The sequence below is a fragment of the Cryptomeria japonica genome, chromosome 5, assembly GCF_030272615.1.
Source record: "Cryptomeria japonica chromosome 5, Sugi_1.0, whole genome shotgun sequence".
In the NCBI taxonomy this organism is placed as follows: domain Eukaryota; kingdom Viridiplantae; phylum Streptophyta; class Pinopsida; order Cupressales; family Cupressaceae; genus Cryptomeria; species Cryptomeria japonica.
In genome coordinates this window covers 210444196-210466454 of record NC_081409.1, presented here as the reverse complement: position 1 = coordinate 210466454, position 22259 = coordinate 210444196, and the positions used below count along the sequence as shown (strand labels likewise).

General features: G+C 35.0%; 1 protein-coding gene across 11 annotated transcripts in view; it reads left to right on the top strand.

The window, feature by feature from the left end:
* Positions 1-22259, top strand: part of LOC131051716 (uncharacterized) — a 221039-nt gene that overhangs the window by 61609 nt on the left and 137171 nt on the right. For 9 of the 11 annotated variants that reach the window (XR_009372572.1, XR_009107185.2, XR_009372571.1 and 6 more), the window contains 3 exons: positions 11007-11102; positions 11206-11282; positions 13702-13894. Coding sequence is in view for 5 of the 11 variants with exons in the window: in XM_059221352.1 (XP_059077335.1) it covers positions 11007-11102; positions 11206-11282; positions 13702-13894 (366 nt within the window). In the remaining 6 variants the exon portion in view is untranslated. The remainder of the gene's footprint in view (positions 1-11006; positions 11103-11205; positions 11283-13701; positions 13895-22259) is intronic. The other 2 variants (XM_057986332.2, XM_057986333.2) reach the window with 2 other exon arrangements.

Here is a 22259-nt window from a genome sequence, read left to right as displayed (position 1 = left end):
TTGGAGAGTTGGTGGGGTGCCGTGTTGTAATAGAGTAGTGCTGAGTATTAAATTCTGGAATTTGATTTTTCAGCAATACACACAATTGTGGGCATGAAGGTTGTAAACTTGAGTTGGAGTGGAGGATATAGATGGTGTTTTTGGTCTGCAAAAAGTCTGTAAGAGTGGGGTTAATAAGGCTGGCCGAAGGACTGAGTTTGTCATTTTTGATATATATATAAAATTGTGTGGTGCATTGAATTTATAAGGAAGGCAAAAACAGTTTGTGTTTGATATAATCCGAGGGAAGGATATGATAGTCGATTAAGGGTGCAGAAATAAAAAGCTGATCTATTTAAATGTTTATAGACTGATTTTTCAGGGTAATGAGATTGTAGAAGTTGTAAAGATAAAGAGTACAATGAATTGAAGAAGAAAAACATATCAAAATCAGAGGTATTGAGGTTGGTGCCTCAATTTGGTGAAGTTGGTACTTCGTCATTGCAATTTCTGTTTCAAGGAGAGTTGGTGCTCACTTGTGTAATCTGGGTTGGTGCCCATTTTGTTAATGAAAGCTATTGTATGCCATGGATTTTTACCAGAAAGGGTTTTCCATGAGAAAATTTAGTGTTTGCATCTTGTTGATTGCTCTTCTATGTTTTATGTGGTTTCATGTTTTTAAAAAGTTTAAAATACTGATTCACTCTCCCCCTCTTCTCAGTATTTTCTGTGTGCTTTTCACCCACAAACTCTAACCCTATGTCCACTCTCACCTAATAAATACTGATCAATCCTACTATAGCTCCTATAAAGATTAGTTTTGCAAACATGACACAACCAATGCTTGCTGTGGCTCTGCATTTTTACCTTTTTTATTGCTCAAAATGGGGGCAAATTGCATCAAGAGCTTTTTGGAGGACCTTTTGCAAACATTTGAAGAGAGGATGGACACGAAAAATGGTTTTTTAGTGTTGCAACAGAAGTAGAGTTTGGATTTTTTTAGAGGAATGGGAATCCCTAGCACTCACTTCAACTTCCCTTGGTTTGACTTGAACTTCTTCACAATCTATCTCATTGCCGTCATTACTATTCATATTTATTGTTAAAGATGAAATATCAAAGAAATGTTTCATAGGGTTGTTAAGATATAGCCCTCGTGAATCTAACTGATGGTAAATCGGTTATTATTTGGACAGTGATATATTAACAGAGCATACAGTTCGGAAATTAAACATAAACAAACTAATTGTTATGAACGGTTGCCTCCGTAGGGGCATGTCCATACGTGGCAACTGCCACGTATGGACATGTCCCTACGTAGGCAACCTTTCCTCTTGTATTTAAACCGGATTCAATGATGGAGATGATTAATAACTCACGACAATCAGTCTTCCAGAATCGCTGCCATTATTCTTCGATCCATATTTCACAACATGGTATCAGAGCCCGCATATTAAGAGAATAAATTAGACAGCCATATTACTCATAAGCATTTATCGGAAGTAAATAACAAATTGACGCAGAGGCTATCTACGCAGAGGATATATCCGAATAAGAAAATATTCAAAATATCAAGTAATATGAGAGTGGAAGATAGACTCGAAGGAGCCTCCAACTTCGTACCCTGGAAGATACGAATCATTGCCATTCTTGAAGAACTAGAATTAGAGTCTTACATAGAAGAAAATCTAGACATGCCAAATGATGAACCAGAGAAATCTACCTGGAAAAGGCGTAATAATAAAGCAAAGAAAATAATTATTGACTCAGTCAAAGATCACATTCTTCCATCTATAGCCAGACTGCCTAAAGCATATTAAGTATTTAAAACCATTAAAAATACATATGAAGTTAACAATGCGAGCAGAATGTTAACCTTGAAACAACAACTTTTAAACATAAAGATGAATAAAGATGATACAATATCTACATACTTTTCAAGGATATCTGAAGTAAAAGACCAATTACAAACTATTGGAAATGAGGTAGATGATCAAGAAATCTCTCTCATAGCCCTAAGAGGATTATCAATTTCATGAGAATCCTACATTCAATGTATTAGCGGAACACCCCCCTTACCCAAATTTGAACAACTTAGAATGAGTGAATTCAAGAGGAATCTCGACTAATCTCAAGAGGATTAGGGCCAAATAAAGAAGGAGAAATCCAAGCACTTAATACAAATACCTTCAACAAAAAGAAAAAGTTCTCCAAACGGAAGAGAGGAAATAAAAACCATCAGAAAAGAGATATGTCTAAAATTCAGTGTTACAAATGCAACAAATATGGGCACACTCACAAGAATTGTCCAGAAAGGAAGAAAACACAAGCTACTCTAGCCGAAGTCAAAGGAGAAAACTCACTTTTCTTCTTAGCTCTATCAAGCGAAATAAATACAAATAAAAACACTTGGATCGTAGACAGTGGAGCATCAAGGCATATAACTGGATTCAGAAATCAGTTTGAAACACTTAATGGGCACTCAAGTGAAGAGGTTACTATTGGAGATAACTCCACATATCCTGTGAAAGGAATTGGGACCTGTACTATCAAACTAAGAAATGGAGTATCTCTACAATTAAAGGATGTTTTGTTTGTACCTGGAATAAAAAGAAATCTAGTCTCAATCTCAGGCCTAGCTGATCAAGGATATCGTGTTACCTTCAATGAAGATAAAGTTCTACTCTGGCCTAAAAATACAAATATCAAAAATGCCATAATAGTAGGCTCAAGAGATGGTAGCCTATACAAACTATGCAGTGATCAAAAGGAAGCACTAAATCTTGAAGTTTCAAATAATAATGAATTATGGCACAAAAGATTAGGACACCTAAGATATAGTGCTCTATCCAACATAAAGAAGATTACTTCAGGACTGCCCCAACTAAAATCTGAACACACAGGCATTTGCAAAGGATGTGCCTTGGGAAAGAATGTGAAAGTTTCTTTTCCCTCAAGCGAGCACAAATCAAAAGTTATTTTAGAACTAATTCACTCAGGCCTATGCGGTCCCATGTCGACACCATCCCTAACTGGATCCTTATACTACATAATCTTTGTTGACGACTACTCTTGAAAAACATGGATATATTTTCTAAAGTGCAAAGACTCAAATGAAGTACTATCTAAGTTCAAAGAATTCAAGGCACTAGTAGAAAACCAGTCAGGGAAGAAAATTAAGGTGTTAAGATCCGACAATGGGGGAGAATATACATCTGACAACTTCAAAGACTTTTGTAATTCTATTGGGATTAAGAGGGAGTATACTGTACCATATAATCCACAACAGAATGGAGTAGCAGAAAGAAAGAACAGAACCATAATTGAAGTAGCAAAAGCCATGATGCATGACCAAAACTTACACAATTCATTCTGGGCAGAAGCTTCAAATACAACAGTCTACATTCAAAACAGATGTCCGCACTTAGTTCTAGAAAACATAACTCCTGAAGAAGCTTTTACAGGGAACAAACCAAACTTAAGTCATTTAAGGATATTTGGCTGTCCCGTATATATACATGTTCCTAAAGAAAAGAGGACAAAACTAGAACCATCCGGAAAAAGAGGTATCTTCATTGGCTATAGTGAAAATACTAAAGGATATCGCATTTACATTCTAGGGAAAAAATTTGTTGAGATAAGTAGAGATGTAAAGTTTGAAGAAAACACTACACTCAAAGAACTTGAGGATGATAACATTACTAAAGAAGAAGAAGATCACAAAACTGAGATTGAGAGGGAGAATATCATAGGAAATTCCGAACCTTCAGACACTGAGAGGGAGGACATCATAAGAGCTTTTGAACCTCTTGTTGATGAAAATATTGAAACACTCAATAACAAGAAAAGACCTCTATGGGCAAGGAAAATGATTGAAGAGAATAATGTAGAACCAAATGAAATTTCCAAAGAAAATAAGAGAACAAGAACTCTAAAATGTTATGCTGCACTTCTAACCGAACTCACAAATTCTGAACCAACAAATGTCAGAGAAGCCTTACCAAAACAGGCTTGGAAAGATGCTATGGTTGAAGAATATCAATCTATACTAAAGAATGATGTTTGGGATATAGTGCCTAGACCAAAAGACAAATCAGTTGTCTCATCCAAGTGGTTATTCAAGATCAAATATGCATCTGATGGCAGCATTGAAAAACATAAAGCTCACTTTGTGGCCAGGGGATTCTCTCAGAAAGCAGGAATTGATTATGAAGAGACATTTGCCCCAGTTGCCCGGTATACGTCAGTAAGAACAATCATTGCAATTGCAGCATCCAAAGGATGGAAAATTCACCAAATGGACGTAAAGACTACCTTCCTAAATGGTTCAATTGAAGAAGAAGTATATATAGAACAACCAGAAGGATTCACCATACGTGATAAAAATTGCTATGTTTGTAAACTAAAGAAAACTCTCTATGGGTTAAAACAAGCACCTAGGGCCTGGTATGCAAGGATAGACAACTATCTCTCCAAACTAGGGTACTCCAAGAACCTAGCAAATCCCAACATCTACTTCAAGGCTTCAAATGGCAATATGATTATATTGGTCCTTTACATGGATGATCTTTTGATAACAGGAGAGGATAATCTCATTGAGAAATGTAAGCAAGATCTGGCAGTAGAATTCGATATGAAGGATCTAGCTAGGGCTTCTACATTATTTTTTGGGATTAGAAGTATGGCAGAAGAAAAACTACATCTTCCTAAATCAAGGAAAGTACACCACAGATATTCTAACTAGATTTGGGATGATGGAGTGTAAGCCATTAGCTACACCAATGGAAACTAATTTGCACAAGCTGAAAATTGAGGCAGAAGATTCAGAACCTACAGATCCCACACTCTACAGACAAATCGTCGGTTCACTCATGTATTTGGTAAATACTCATCCTGATATGTGCTATGCTACAAATGTATTAAGTCACTTCATGTGTGAACCTAAGAAGATACATCTAATGGCTGCTAAACACATTCTAAGATATTTACAAGGCATAATCGGACTTGGCTTAAAGTATGAAAATGTTGAGATTCAACTTGAAGGATATTCTGATTCTGATTGGGCCGGAAGTACCATTGACCATAAAAGTACTACAGGGTGTTGCTTCAGTCTTGGTTCTACTATGATATCTTGGTTCAGCAGAAAACAGTCAACAGTAGCACAAAGCTCCACCGAAGTAGAATATATGGCAGCCTTAATGGGAGCTCGTGAAGCGGTATGGCTAAGAAAGTTATTATTTGGATTATTTGGAAAAACTCTGAATTCAACAATAATTCACTATGATAATCAGAGCTGTATCAAGCTCTCAGTAAATCCAGTTTTTCACAATCAATCCAAACATATTGAGATCCCTTATCACTACATAAGAGATATGGTAGATTGAAACGTCATAAAACTAGTGTACATGAGTACTGAAGAACAAAATGCTGATATCTTCACCAAGCCACTTGCAAGATTGAAGATAGAATACTTCAGAAGTAAACTTGGTATGACTAGATTATAATTGAGATTATTAGGATGAAATTCCTACCATGTGTAATTTGTTCATGAATAAATAAATAAAATGTATATTGCAATATTCTAACTGTGTTCAAGAAGATGACGATCTTCTTATGTTTAAGGTTACTATTTCAAGGTGACGATCTTGACAATAGTTGACCAAGTGTCAAGATTGACTACATTAAGTTGTTGTCCCGGACTGTGCCGGATATCTTGATCCTAAAGTATGTGATCATCTCATGATTGACTTCTTAAGTGATTGTCCCGGACTGAGCCGAATATCGTGATATTGAGTTTATTGTCATGACAAGACTATATTAAATGTTGTCCCGAATTGTGTCGGAAGTCATGACAAAATATGCTCCCAAGAAAATTACTTAGATCCACTCCTGCTAAGAGGGAGTGTTAAGATATAGCCCTCGTGAATCTAACTGATGGTAAATCGGTTATTATTTGGAGAGTGATATATTAACAGAGCATACAGTTCGGAAATTAAACATAAACAAACTAATTGTTATGAACGGTTGCCTCCGTAGGGGCATGTCCATACGTGGCAACCACGTATGGACATGTCCCTACGCGGCAACTGCCACATATGGACATGTCCCTATGTAGGCAACCTTTCCTCTTGTATTTAAACCAGATTCAATGATGGAGACGATCAATAACTCACGGTAATCAGTCTTCCAGAATCGCTGTCATTATTCTTCGATCCATATTTCACAACAAGGGTGCTTGTGTTGTAGAAAAAACGTAAAATTGATTGTTAAGTGTTATATGATATACATAGTGTAAAACCCAACTGAATTGCTGAATTTTTTTTTCCCTTACATTTGTCTTTTTAAACACTGCATGATTGCTGCTAAAATAAAAAAATGTTAAGTAATAGTGAATGTCTTCAAGCTGCTGAGCTGATAACCTAGAATTAGAACCCAAACCTCGCTGTTGGTAGATACAAAAGTGAAAAGAAAAAAAACTAAAGGTTTATGCTTTCTGTTTGAGGCATTTAGGATTGGATAAGGGGCATGTGAGGGCTTGTGAAACCCCCACACCATTTTTAAAACTGATTTTTTTAATAATAAACCATTTCTTTTGTGTTTTTTGATCGGTAAATAGTACTTTTATTAATATTTCCTAAAATTTACACTGTCTTCAAAAATAGCATGAAATGTCCATCTAATCCCCATAAATACATTCTAGAAGCTACCAAAAGATACACCCCTCAGCCAAAGTTTGAACAGAACCCCACAGTACATGCACCACCTTAAACTACTAAGAACAATAACATAGTTTTTACAAAAATCAAAGATTAATAAGCAAAACATAAGCCCGGACCAATCTTAATTTGCAACAACAATCTCCTTGCCTTTGACGCTTGCATCCCTGGCACCCTCACTTGCCCCCTCTGGGCCATCTGCACCATCAATGTTAGCGGGCGGGAATCCAATCCACAGAGTGCATCTCTCCTTCCTCTTCTTCTTTTATCCGCCTAGGCGGCCACGCTTTCGCCTTGATGAAGATGCCAAAACTAAGTGTGTGGTTTTCAATTCATAGGGGTCCCATTTCTCGACCTACCATCTAATCTCCTACCTTTCCCACGCCTTAAATTATTCCTTGATACCATGCATCCCAATTTGGGCAGAGGCATGATGAACCTCCTTGTTGCAATTTGCGCTCCAAATGAGGTATGGGCGCAGAGGAGGATGAAATTCACCAACATGGAGCCATGGACTGTTTGGATATACAAACCCCTTACCATCACGCGACATCCTCATGAATATTTCAAGTCCTCCACACCATTCATCTCAAATGCTGCTGCTTACTATCAACCTCACAATCTCTTTGTTATCTAGCTCAAAGCACCAAGCCACAAACATAGAGGCTACGTTGACATTGGTTTCGTATTTAAAGTGAGCCCTCAGTTCTTCATCTCCTAACACAATCTTGACTATGTTAATGAAGTCCTCTTCAAATTTGAAGATATTCGAAAGCCTTTCATCCTATACATGACCCTAGAAAGCCACCATGGGTCTCGCCGCTTGTAATGAGAAGTTTGGATCCATTTTCTCCTTGAGCAGGCTTCTTTGAATCAAGAACCTGCGACAAGTAATAGGTGCACCCGCTTCTCAACTTCAACTTGACTCAACAACCGCAAGCTTGCCACAAAAGCTAAAAGGCTTCAATATCAAAGCTTCTTGAGAGACTAAGATGCCATTAAAACACTTAGTTTCTGAAAGAATGGCAGTGCAAGCTGAAATAACTGTGGTTTAATATCACACACATTTGGTACGACATAGTTAAAGCTCATCGCCACCTTGTCCATTCGGAATGAAAACATTCCTTCTCACAACATAGCACCAAAGATTCGAAAAGATCTTTTTCTCTTCGCTCACCCTCAAAAAAAACCCGTCGTTGTATTATTTCTGACAAGCATTAAATGTCCTTGGTAATCTACATGGAACATTAGGCTCACATTCTCTCATTTTGAATTTCACTATCCACCTCAAATCTGTTCACCCAAACCAATCTTCGAATCAATTCACAATAGTGTTGAAGGGGGAGTAAATGTCTATGTTAAGTTCACCAACTTGCAACTCGAAAGCTTGGTTGGCACAATAGTCGGCCTCCTTATTTTCTTTCCTTAACACATGAGATACTTTGAAATTGCAAAAAGATGAAATGAGGTTTCTGATACATTGCATCACCCTATCAATTTTCCAGTTCTGGGCTTCATCTTTGATAATAGCATGTGTGATAATATGAGAGTCTCCTTCGAGATGTAGTTTCTCCTCATGTAATCTCCTTGCCAATTGGACTACTAAAATAGTTGCTTTTACTTCAACTTCATTATTTGATCCTGGATCAAGCCTCTATTTGCATTTGGGCATTGCTACACCATTGCCATCCTTTGCTATGTACCTAATGCTCAAAGGTCCCGGATTGCCTCGAGCAGCACAATCAAAGTTTATTTTGATCCACCCTGGGTCCGGTGGTTGCCACCTAGAAATCCTCTCTGAATGTTTACAAGGATTAACCCTTTGAGACCCATTAATGGGTTTGTATTTGATGAGAGGCCAATGAGCTTGTATCTTGTTGTCCTAGCTATTGTAAGGAAACTTGTTCACATTGAATTTCCTTGAGGCTGTGCTAACTAATTCTGAAATGGACCTTTCTACTCTATTCCATAGATGAGCTTTATTTTCCTTAATCCCTTGGAAGATACAATGGCTATGTTCTTTCCACACCTCCCATAAAAAAGTTGAGGGCACAATATTCCATATGCTTGAATAGATCGATTTTTGTTCTCTAACTCCCCAGCTCTGTAACCAGGATCTTAAGTCTGCACCCAATGGGGAGTGCCATTCCAATTTTCCCAGCAATTTCCTCCAACAATTATTCACCATGGGGCACTGAAGTAGAAGGTGATCAATGTTTTCCTCTTCGTACTTGCACAAAATGCACCTAAAAGGGCTCCGATAGCCTAATTTATCTAAATGTTCTTTTGTCAGGATTCTTCCTCTTAAGGATAGCCACGTAAACAAACTAGCTTTGGGGAGACAATTAGCACTCCAGAACAGGTCTGTCAACCATTTTTCTTCCCCCAAATCAACATCCAAGAGGTTATTACCGATTTTGATAGAGTATTTCCCGCTTTTAGCTCCACACCAAATCACTCTGCCTTCTCCTTTTGTCAATTTGATAGATCAGCTCACTAACAATTCTCTGAATTTGCTTTCAAGTTCTTGTCGCAAGTTTAGTTCCCTCAGATCTCACCATGACCAGCTTACCATTCCCTGAACATCCTCACAACATAGTCCACTTTACTCCCCCAAATCCTCTCAGCAATTATTCCGATTACCTGCCAAGACCCATCGTCACTTAAGTTAGGATAGCCCTCCCATGAGTCTGACCAAAAGTTTGCCTGCGAGCCATTACCTATCTTCAAAGATAGATGATCTAGAATTAACTTCCTGCAGTCCAAAAGAAAATTCCAGATCGCTGAGCCTTTACAAGGATTTCTAATAGTCAACATTTTGTTTGCACTCTGCCTATCTAAGTACTAGTGGGATAGAATTCTCACCCATTTCTGATTTGGATTAGAGTACATATTCCATACCAATTTTGTACCCATTGCAATATTGATCAAATTCCAACATCTGATACCTGCTCCCCCGGCTTGTTTAGATTTGCAAATTTTATTCCATGCTAGAAGGGGAATTTAATCCTTATCCTAAGTTCCATTCCATAAGAACTTTCTCATACCCCTCTCTATGATTTTTAAAATCTTGGCTGGAATTTTCAGGCATGACATTGAGAATAGAGGAATAGCTGATATGACAGATTTCAGCATGATAATTCTGCCCACAGAGGATAGCCACTTACCCTTCCAACTCTCCATTCTACTCAGACAATTTTACACCAACTTGTTCCAGAGGGCGGGTTTAGATGCCCAAGAACTTCCCGGGTAGCATTCCCATTTTGATTCCCAAAATTCTAGATATATCTCTTTGGACCTCCATCGTAGTATTGAAAGTTGAAACAATAAAGTTCTGATTTATGCCAATCAACTGCCTGACCTGAAATTCTGCAATACTTATCCATGATTGATTTAATCACTCTTGCTTCTCTTATCGAGGCCTCCCCCATAAGTAGTGTGTCATCCCCAAACTGTGTATGGGTAACTGCTTCCACTCCTCTTGCAATGCCGATACCTTTCCATCTGCCTTCCATGCTGCATCTATTGATCATTCACCCCAATGCCTCCGCCACAATAATGAACAAAAACGGGGATAATGGGTCACCCTGCCTAATGCCCCTGGTGGTGGAGAAGAAACCTTGTGGGGATCCATTCACTAACACTGAAACCCGAGGGGTATAGATGCAGCTACAAATCTAGTTAATCGAATTAGGATGGAAACCAAATTTCTCCAGTACCTTTAAAAGAGAGGCCCAATATACATGATCATAAGCTTTCTTTACATCTATTTTGATCAACATTCAACTCATTTCTTTTGTTATAATATGCAAATTTCATTTCTATTGGATATCCCTTGGTCAGGTAACAAATGCCTCAAATGTACCTGCGCATCCTTGGGATGTCCAAACATCCCCTGCTTTATCTGGAACAGAATGAACTGTTCTGGGAACATTTTCCTTTCTAGAAAAAATTGGTGGGGACAAATGTGGGATGGGGATGCCAGTTTCAGGGCTAGGGATGTGCTCCTGTGGAAAACGGTAAAATGGATATTTGACTACAGTTGTAATGCACTAATAATTAATATGTCATTCTTTTGTTGAACTCTGTACATTGTTGAACATAAATAAAGGACAAAAATGCATTGGATTCTGCCCTTTCTGACCTTAAAGTGTAGATACTCATTAATCCCATGGACTGGTTTATTTTGATGTTTCAAGTTTTACTCTTTTATTTTGATCTGGTAACTGGTTTTAGGAGGTACCGAAATGAAACAATTTTTCTCTAGCGCTTAGATTCTGTAAACTTTTGTTTTGTCATTGTATTTCACAGGCAGATGAGTACAAGGAATGCTTTTTAGGAATTTCTCCATCCCTTGCTGTAGTCACCAATGTTGAATGGGAACATGTTGACTTTTTTAAAGATGAGGTTAGATATTTCAATTCAGCATGAATTCTGTTTAATTTGTCAGAAAAATGGTTTTCTTCTTTAGTTCTGTCTTTATGATAATCCTTTCTTGATTATCCAACAGGCTTCTGTGAGGGATGTTTTTAGGAGGTTTATAATGCGAATCAAGTCGAGTGGGATATTGATTGCTTGTGGTGATAGGTGAATAAACTGACCATCCACATATAACGCTGTACATTTTATGTGTCAGATGGTGTACCAAAGTCTAGATGTTCTGAATTTGCCTGATTTGGAAAGAATATATATCAACAATGTGTTGAATATTTTTAAGGGAATATTGGAAAATGTAATAATGATACAGGCATTTTTCTTATTAGTTTTTAACATGGAAGGTTTTAGTGAAACAACAAATATTCCTTTCCTACAATTTGATTAAATGTACATGCAAGACTGAAAGCTCCATGAGTTATATGCTGTTTGCATAAGTAGGATTTAACTGTATTGAAAATCTTAAGATCAAATTATCATTAAACTATACCCTATATGAATATTCAAATAATGGAACTGGAAAAATACTACAGAAGACAGTTTGGAAAATGAAATGATGTGAACGTTGAGAATCTGTGCCAGGGACTAGAAGTTTGTTTTCCGTCTGTACAGTTTCACCCTTCAAATGTATTATTACCGGTTGATCAAATCATCTCACTGGGACATATCCAAAATCATACCGTCTAGTCATAATTTGGGTGATCCATGAATTTTTAACAAGTAATACGCACCCTACTTTTTTTTCTTTTTTTTTTTTTATGCTGAATGTGAGGGGTTTTTTGATAGATAAAACAACGATGCAACAATAGATATTTTTGCAATATAACTTAGAGAAATAAACATCAAAATACTAAATATTTGAAATGCCCACAAGCTGGAAATTACTTTCAGCTTTATTGCAGGGTTTGGACAGCAAAATTACAATGAAACTAACAATACCCAGAAAGCTAAATGGCTTCAAAATGATATTCCAAATATGCCCAGAAGATGCAATACATTTCATGTCTGAAACAAACCCTGAACCAGCAAGCTAGGGTTTGGGAATGGCTCCATAACCCTTCAAATTTGCATTTCTCCACAATGAATAATGTCCTTTCCTTTGCTATCCCTAAGTGCTGCCAACCATACCCGAAATCAATCCAAACCCAAGGCGTTCGACTCCTAGACCTCCAACATCCTTCCTCCAGCTGTGGCCAGCAGAAAAGAAGGAAGAGCTGCAATAAATGTTTTCAAATCTGCTCCTCTGTACTTTATAATTTATCAATAAATCCTCTTCTTGAAACAACCCTGCGATACAAGCTGAAAATCTTTGCAATATAGCTTCTGCATAGTCTCTGAATGAAACTACTTGCAATTCCACTAGGAAAGATCTCTCACTTTTGAAATGGATATCCTTTCTGAAAGTTTTTGTCCTCACAAGGCCCTTGGAAGAACACTGTTCAACCTGCATTATTTCTTCATAAAATTCTCACGCATAAGTTGCAAATGAGCTCCCAAAAACACTTATTTTCCCTTTTAATTCTTATACCCCTCTTGGGAAAATAAAACACTTTATTAAATTCTAAATCCTTCTCATGTCTCCCACATTATACACCTTTTAGTGAACTTTTAATACTCCTTATGTCTCCTTGGTGTCCATTTAAGTTACTTTTTAATATTTAATAACATTATTATAAGTATTTAATGTAACTTTATAGCTCTAACATTATTATATAAAATAAGATCCTTTGATTAAAACAATATCACCGACTCAATATTAAATCCATCCATGGACCATCTCAAGATGAAACTGTCACCAACTGACCAAGTGGGTGCCCGATCTAACACTTATTAAAAATAGGAAAAATGGACCAAGTGCCTGAAAACGCTCCAAAGAGTGTCATTTGGAACTTGTGATGCATTGAACTCATTGCAACACTCAGAATTGCCAAAGAGGCTAAATAACACGGTCTCCAAGATATGTGGAGTCCCCTAACCAAACCACATTAGCTTATAGGGACCCAAGGAAAAGGCTAATTGTCTCCAAGGGTCAACTACTTAGGAAGGGGACATTACACAACAACCACTACTCAAATGAACTGGTAGACAATCTCTGACCTTGGTCTACTTGAATTCTCATAGCATTTGTACTTCTACTCATATATGTATATAATAGTTGTATAATATATTAACACAAATTGTTGCTTTATAAACTTCATTTGAATTTCTTTAGGTGTTCATTTCAGTTCCAGGAATACACTATTCAATGGCTGGAGTTGTTAACTATTCAAAAAATCTCGGTTTTCTCAAAATTATAATCTTCTTTTGTTTATGCATTTTTTTGATTTTGGGATTTCGATCTACACCATCACCACAAAATTTGAACAAAAAAAAGTTTTAAGGAGCTCTAATTTCTCTGTGGAAATTTCTTCATTGTAATCTTTTTGCTTGTATGCATCTTTTTTTAATTTTCACTTTTGTTAAATTTTTTTATAGGTGTGAAAAGGAAGGGTTAACTTAGTACTTATGATTGTAACAAAATAAGTTGAGGCGCATGTGGAATGGCAACATTAAAAATCCTTTGACTTTGTAGTCCAGGATTGCATTCCTTACTAGGACTGTTACAACCGAAAAAGTGGGCAACATGTGAGCTTACAAGTGAGAGTTCTGAATGGGTGCATTTCAACACTGCTTGTCGTATAATGACTTATGGACATGGGGAGCATAATGATTGGCGCGCAGTTTCACTTATGCCTAATGCAATTGGTGGCACAGATTATGTAGTGGTAGGTTTATTTCTTTCAATTTTCTAGTTTTATTGCTTTAATTTCTCATACAACTGAATTTCTTATTGGAAATATTCAATTTCTAGAGTTTCATCCAAGGAGTGCTTTCTTAAGAAGTTGGCAGTTTTCTTTCAAATTGTAATCTTGTCATCTTTGTTTAAGAAAGGTAAGTACAAAGCAAAGGTTCTCATTATTATATCCATTACTACCTTATCCATTAAATACAATATTTTAAATGATGGTATATTTTGCATAACTATATTATAGTATGAATATCTCTAAATTCAGAAAATGGGAAACATATAAATTAACAAATATATCCAAAAGAGGTCTGTAACTTACCACTATCTAATGCCAATTTGTAAGGATGTAGGAAATTTAAGCATTTGTTATGCATGAAATATGCTAATATGTTATATCATCAATAATTTATAAAATCCACAAGCATCTTTCATGGAGTTAACTTGGAATCATACAAACACATAGAAGAATAGGTAGGGCTGTTTTGATGAAGGAGAAAGATGGATGATTCAGTGTGAGGTACTTCCAATTGCTATTCACAAGTATCCAGGGTGGTGCAGACACTCAGGTGAGCGGGCAATCAAAACGAACAAAAAAATATTTCCTGTTTGTTTTCTTTGAATTTTGGTTTGTTTTGAATTAGCATCTCTTCATCATCCGACACCCATATGATTATAAACAAGAGCCAAAGGAAGGACTCTACATGAACACCTCCACTCTAGCAATCAGACAATAAGTTACATCCATATAACAATTTATATAGTTGGTAGGTATAAACTATAAAGGCAAATTCAATAATCTTTGCGAGCATCATCACTGTTTGTGCCAAAATGGAGGCTTTGGAATAGGGAATTGAAATCCATCAAAACATAAAGGATCAAGGAATTTTGCCAAATGTCAGAGTTGCAACTATGTCATGCCCCCTCCTTGATCCTAAATGAAATAATTATTATTTTTAATTAATTACCAAAGAATGATTATTCGAAACCTATTTATTTATTAAATTAATATTTATTACTAATAAATATTCAAATAAAAATAAATTAATATTATATTATAAACATATTTTATATATTATAAACTATAAACATAATTTACATTTTCTTAATTGTAAACATAATTTATATATATTCAATAATAAATAATAATAATACAATTAAAAAATACAAAGGAGTAAACAATGACTAAAAGAATCATGTGATGAATAATTGTCATTGATGTCAAAGTAATTTGTGATGAACTTATTTAATGCTTAGAAATATACTGCTTACATATATATAAAACCTAAATGAAATAATTATTATTAATTAATATGATATTTATTAATGAAGGATTAATTAAAATTATTAAATATTATTATTTAATTAATATTCATTAATAATAATATTCTGAAAATATTCAAATAGAGTAAATTAATATTATTATAAACATTACACATGTTTATAACGACGTCTATATTAAAGGGAGACTTGAGAAGTCATTTGTTTAGAACTAACAATAAGCAATGAAGCAAACAACCATTATTATGGAGTTTAATAATACGAAGACAACTATCTAAATTAAAACAATGATTTAAAAATATTTTGTTAATACACCATTGAAGTGATTATAATATCGACTAATTAGTAATTAGTCTTTAATATCAATAATCGTCTCATCAATCCCTTATCGTAAAGTGAAGAATCACTATTGAGCAGTGGATATCAATCTAAGAAATACTAATCGAGCATATCAATATTTTGGCGATAGTAGTTTGGGGAGCAAACGTTTCACGACAATCATATTTAGTTCGACATTATAATTAATTAATTGACTATAGTGTTGACCGAATAATATATCATCTCTTCGTTATTTTATACGTAGTCCAGTTCTGAACACCAATACGACTTATCTATGGAGCGATGGAGTTGCAAGCTAGACGTTGAGCAAAGTATGGACTTACGGTGAATTATTGGCATGAGCTTCCTTCTACCATCACGATACTTTGTATTTCTATATGGAGCTATTAACGAAGAACATCAATTAGTTAAACACTTAAACAAACAATCATTAAGTTCTATGTTTGTCTTTAACCTATCTGCTTATGTTAAGAGGAGATGCAATATGATTATGGAGAGACACATCACTTTGATTCTCAAATGATGCAACCATTCCCTCTCATGAGATACAAAAGGGAGATTATCTTTTATTTCTTTTTTTATCCTGTTTGGATCAACTCTATTGAGTAAGTGCCTTTGACATAAACCGGTCGCATATTATTAAAGTAAGAGATGGGGAAAAACAAAACACCCTTGTTCTCAGTGGTATGCATGAGGATGGCTTAATACGTATGCTTAAGATATGAAGTCTAATAATCTTTGAATGCAGAATTTAATAGTAATGTTAATATAGACTGCGTAATTTCTTATATAGTGGCAGACCAGATCTGATGCATGTCAGATCTGTCTGCCCTTACACCCCACTAAATATAATTATTGGTTTTTAGGCATTGATCAAGGGAAGGAAACAAGAAGCATCTATTAACATTTTATATATATATATATATATATATATATGTTGTATGCAGAATTTAATTGTAATATTAACATAGACTGCAGTTGGTATAATAGTAATACTTAAATCCATAACAGTGGCAGACCAGATCTGCTTTACGTCAGATCTGTCTTCCCTTTACTACCCATTAAATATATTATTAACTAATATCAATAAGGTATATTATAGGTCATTGAGCAAACATATCAATAATTGATTATATTATTTAAATAATTTATTTATTTATGTGTATATAATCAAGTCAGTATATATATATATGATGTAATATCAATAGGGTTGTAAACACATGCATTTATATATATACATAGTGTCTTAATCAGACAAATGATAATATGAGATTGTGATCAGTAAGAGTTCATAAAACAATGAAAGGAAGGAGAATATGTTTATCTTTGTTACTATTGCTAGTGTTTAAGAAGTTGGGAAAGGAGATGTTTCCATGTAGGGGACATTACAATTGGTTTGACACTTGCACTAAGAGTTATGATAGATGAACAATTTATTTGTTAATAGATAATTGATTGAGTAGTGGAATATCACTGTTTGGATTCATGTTAAGGTGGAGATGTCACCTAATATATTTAGCTTGAGTCATAAGTATATTGAAATAGATTATTTATGGTTAAAACATGTCTAAACCTAGTAATGTCCCCTACCTGATCTATTTCAACATATTAAAATTGATTGATATTCTTCAATTAGTTATTAACAAGTGCTTATCTATTTTCCTCATTACATGATTAATATCATTATTAATATAGATATCAGACCCTGTTACTCGTTCAGTTTTAAGGGAGAAGGAATTACGTATGTTACCAAAGCGCTTAGAGACCAACTACAATAGGTTCCCTCAAAGTTTACAGATCCAAGCCCTTACCTATCTTGGGTCTATACCCTCAAGGCTTATGGGTCCCTGATCCCCGCCCTATCTTGGGACTTAACCTATTTCTTGAATTTAGATTGCCCCTCTTTGGAACATCTCATCCCCATCTGCTTAAATACTGACAGTAATAACATGATTTAGACTATAAGTACACTACCTTCTCATGTATTATAAATATATATGAAATGACTGTCATACATATTGCAGTTTATAATAATATTATTACTAGATTCTGCATAACAACTTTATCAGGCTTCATATACTAAGTATACATATTAAGCACATCCCCATGCATACCACCAAGAACACAAATGTTACTACTTGTAACTTGATAACAATTCTGATCTCATTTGATCAATGGTGATGTCACTAGATGCTTTTGATTCTTTCCCTTTATATCTCTCAATTTGAGGGAGAGGTCACACCTCTTCATCATGTATGCCCTTTGGCAAGAGACATACCCTTTCACCATTAGCACCCTTTGAAAGAGTGCAACTCTTCATTATTTATACTCATTGAAAGGGACACAACCTTTTATAATTAGATCTACACTTATTATTTAGATCAGATCTGCACTTCTCATTTCCAAATTATCCCCCCCTCAAATGAGATTTTCTTCTCCTTTTTGTATCTCATTGTCGAGGGAGTCACAACTTTTCCTTTCATGTCTTTTGACTTTTCATTAACTTAATTAATTTTTAATTAATCATATTTAATTATATTATTTTATATTTTAATTTAATTTTTAATGTTTTAATTTTATTATTATCATTTATTATTAAATTCTATTTCAAAGTGGGGACATTACCGTCCACCTCTCCCAAATTTGTTTGTCCTCAAGCAATGTCGATTTTAACTTTCTCAAACTAAGTCATCTACCAATATGAATAAAAAACACGGAGCATACACATGAAAAACACGAAGCATACATATGGATAATTGCAAACACAAAGCATACACGTATTGTCAAATTTCTTCTTATTGACTAGAATGATTCAATGGTTCATCTTTACCCTGCAGGATGGCAGGATCATAGCTCTGATACCATTTGTAATGTCCCCTACCTGATCTATTTCAACATATTAAAATTGATTGATATTCTTCAATTAGTTATTAACAAGTGCTTATCTATTTTCCTCATTACATGATTAATATCATTATTAATATAGATATCAGACCCTGTTACTACTTTAGTTTTAAGGGAGAAGGATTTACGTATGTTACCAAAGCGCTTGGAGACCAACTACAATAGGTTCCCTCAAAGTTTACAGATCCAAGCCCTTACCTATCTTGGGTCTATACCCTCAAGGCTTATGGGTTGCTGATCCCCACCCTATCTTGGGACTTAACCTATTTCTTGGATTTAGACTGCCCCTCTTCAGAACATCTCATCTCCATCTTCTTAAATACTGACAGTAATAACATGATTTAGACTATAAGTACACTACCTTCTCATGTATTATAAATATATATGAAATTAAGTATGACTGTCATATATATTGCAGTTTATAATAATATTATTATTAGATTCTGCATAACAACTTTATCTGGCTTCATATACTAAGTATACATATTAAGCACATCCCCATGCATACCACCAAGAACACAAATGTTACTACTTGTAACTTGATAACAATTCTAATCTCATTTGATCAATGGTGATGTCACTAGATGCTTTTGATTCCTTCCCTTTATATCTCTCAATTTGAGGGAGAGGTCACACCTCTTCATCATGTATGCCCTTTGGCAAGAGACATACCCTTTCACCATTAGCACCCTTTGAAAGAGTGCAACTCTTCATTATTTCTACTCTTTGAAAGGGACACAACCTTTCATAATCAGATCTACACTTATTATTTAAATCAGATCTGCACTTCTCATTTCCAAATTATCCCCCCCTCAAATGAGGTTTTCTTCTCCCTTTTATATCTCATTGTCGAGGGAGTCACAACTTTTCCTTTCACGTCTTTTGACTTTTCATTAACTTAATTAATTTTTAATTAATCATATTTAATTATATTATTTTATATTTTAATTTAATTTTTAATGTTTTAATTTTATTATTATCATTTATTATTAAATTCTATTTCAAAGTGGGGACATTACAAACTACCTTGGCAAATATGTATGCAAAATGTGGAAGTATAGACAAGGTCCATGGACTGGTTAATGGGATGACTCAAAAAATGTGGTTTCATGAACAACAATGATTGCAGGAAATGCAAGAAATGGATTTGTTGGAAAGGTTTTAGAAACGTTCGAACAAATGCAATTGACAGATTCTGAGTGCATTAGAAGGTGGGAAGGCATATGCCATTGACAGCATGTCATTTGATTCTGCAGAAAAGGCCTTTAGCAATCCTCATGTTTTAATGCCAAGATGTAAAGTAAGCCTGTGATTGGGGATTAGCAAAAAATTGAAAATCTTTGTTTTAAGCATCACTTCAATCTTTCGGCGTTCTTGAAGGAACCAATCAACAATCTGTGGGAATAAGTGAAGGCATCGTGGGAAGTCAAAATGGCAAGCCAGCAATCAGAAAAAGTTATATATATATTTTTTGATTGGTCGAGTTATGGTCTGCCCAAAACAAAAGAACGATAGAAATTGAAATAAATGACAGTTGTTTTTCGTAGAAACATTTTGAATGGAGAAAGAAAAGGTTTCGAAAAGGTGAACCCTGTAGAACACAGATTTACTACTGAGAGGGTGGGGATGAATCAGTAGTAAATAAAACTTAAATTCTTATTCAACTAAATCTTATCAAAACTTTTAATCTGAATTCTGAAATGAAAGCACCAAACTGAAATCTAAAAGAGACACTGCACAATAACACCAATGCACAAGAAAATACGTGGAAACCCAAAGTGGGAAAACCATGGTGAGAAATGCTGCTAGGATCGACTGTCCTAATGCAGTCTCACAATGAATCCAATTACAATGTTTAAGGGCACCAACCCTAAGGAGTCACAAACTGAGCACCAACTAGTGTCTTAGGCACCAACCTTAAGAATGTTTTCAATACAACTGAATTCAATTACAAATCCAATCTTCACACATTCTGATGATATACAAGTAAAACAAAACAATATCACTCTTCAACAATGATAGATGTAACTAACTGTAAACAACTTTTTCACAATCTGAATTCTTCATGCTCTCTGTTTAGCAGCAAACTCTAGTGAACCTGTTAATACATTTTCAGAACATCAATGATAAATTCAAAAGCATATCACTGTCACTGATTTCAGATCTGCAATGCTAAACTTCATAAGTATAAATGTATACAAGCAAATTGTTCCATTCTGAACAATGTCACCCTTAAGATATTTTGATCTGATCCAGTTATAGTAACCTGCAGATAAATCGTCATAAATTCTGTGTTCATCAGCAAACTTCAGAGAACCTGTTTATACAAACTCAAGCCAATTACCAAAAAGATAAACATATCACTGTTAAGTGTTAACATTGTTTTCACAATATCTGAAATTTATAAGTGAAATGTTTTAAAATAGTTCTGTGACTTCTGTTAATTTCAGATTTTCTTTTCAATACAATCTAACCAAACCATGCAGTAGCCTATAACTGTTGCGTTACTTCTCCAGGTTCATCATAGATGATACCATGAACTTTCAGCACGTTTCTTATTTCCAAAGATATACAACAACAGTCATTTCTTAGAAATATTTCTCAACAAAGCATTAATTTTCTCTTCCTTTCAAGTGTTTCAGAATCACCTTACCATCACCTCTTTAAAAAAACACATCACGTACAACACATATATATCTTTTCCAGACTATCGGTTAGATATAGACAGTTACAAAGAGGTTGTAACTAACCTTGCTGGTATCCAAACCATCGAATGAATGCTCTCTTCAAATACAACTTTTATTGGACTTTCAATGTGTTCTATTTGTTAATAGTTATGTACAGTTATGCAGTCATAAACTGAAGTTAACCGACAACTACTCATTAACTCTTTTTGGCAGGTGTAACTAAATCAAACCAACTGGACTCATCGGTTGAACCCTCAGAAAGAATAACAGCATACTACACCATAATTCGTACTTGCAAAAATAATACAACTGTTTCAATCAATTGTGATCAGGTTATGAAGATTTGGGTTGTTTCAATCAATTGTGATCAGGTTATGATGATCCCAACAACAAACAAACATTGATTCTTGAAAATGCAGAATCTTCAAATACAATTACCATCATTGATTCCTGGAAGCACACAATCTTGAAATATGATCATTACAATAACTTTCTATTCTTGTAAGTACGAGATATTTCAAAAATAAGATTACTGTGTAGTCCAGAAATTGTTGATTGTTGAAACAACTAGAACAACTATACATATGTGTACAGGGATGAAATGAATCTTTGAATTTGACATCAATGGCAAAACAAAAATGCTAAAGTGGGCAACATGTGAGCTTACAAGTGAGAGTTCTGAATGGGTGTGTTTCAACACTGCTTGTCGTATAATGACTTATGGACATGGGGAGAATAATGATTGGCGTGCAGTTTCACTTATGCCTAATGCAATTGGTGGCACAGATTATGTAGTGGTAGGATCTATCTTTGATAACAATTGTAGGAAGCAAAGCAACAAAAAAACTAAGAAGGGGGGGGGGTGAATCAATTTGGCAGTTTTCTTTCAAATTGTAATCTTGTTGTCTTTGTTTAAGAAAGGTAAGTACAAAGCAAAGGTTCTCATTATTATTTCCATTATTATGATTTCTAGTGTTAATCATGTTCTCATTCCCACGTCTTCTCTTTGCAAGATCAATACTTGCAATCGGGCCACCAAGACTTGATTGCAAAGGGTCTCAATGAATGTATAGACCATAGTTGAACTACTCGCGACTCGGCTCGACTCGCCAAGCCCCTGGAAAAAAAACTCGG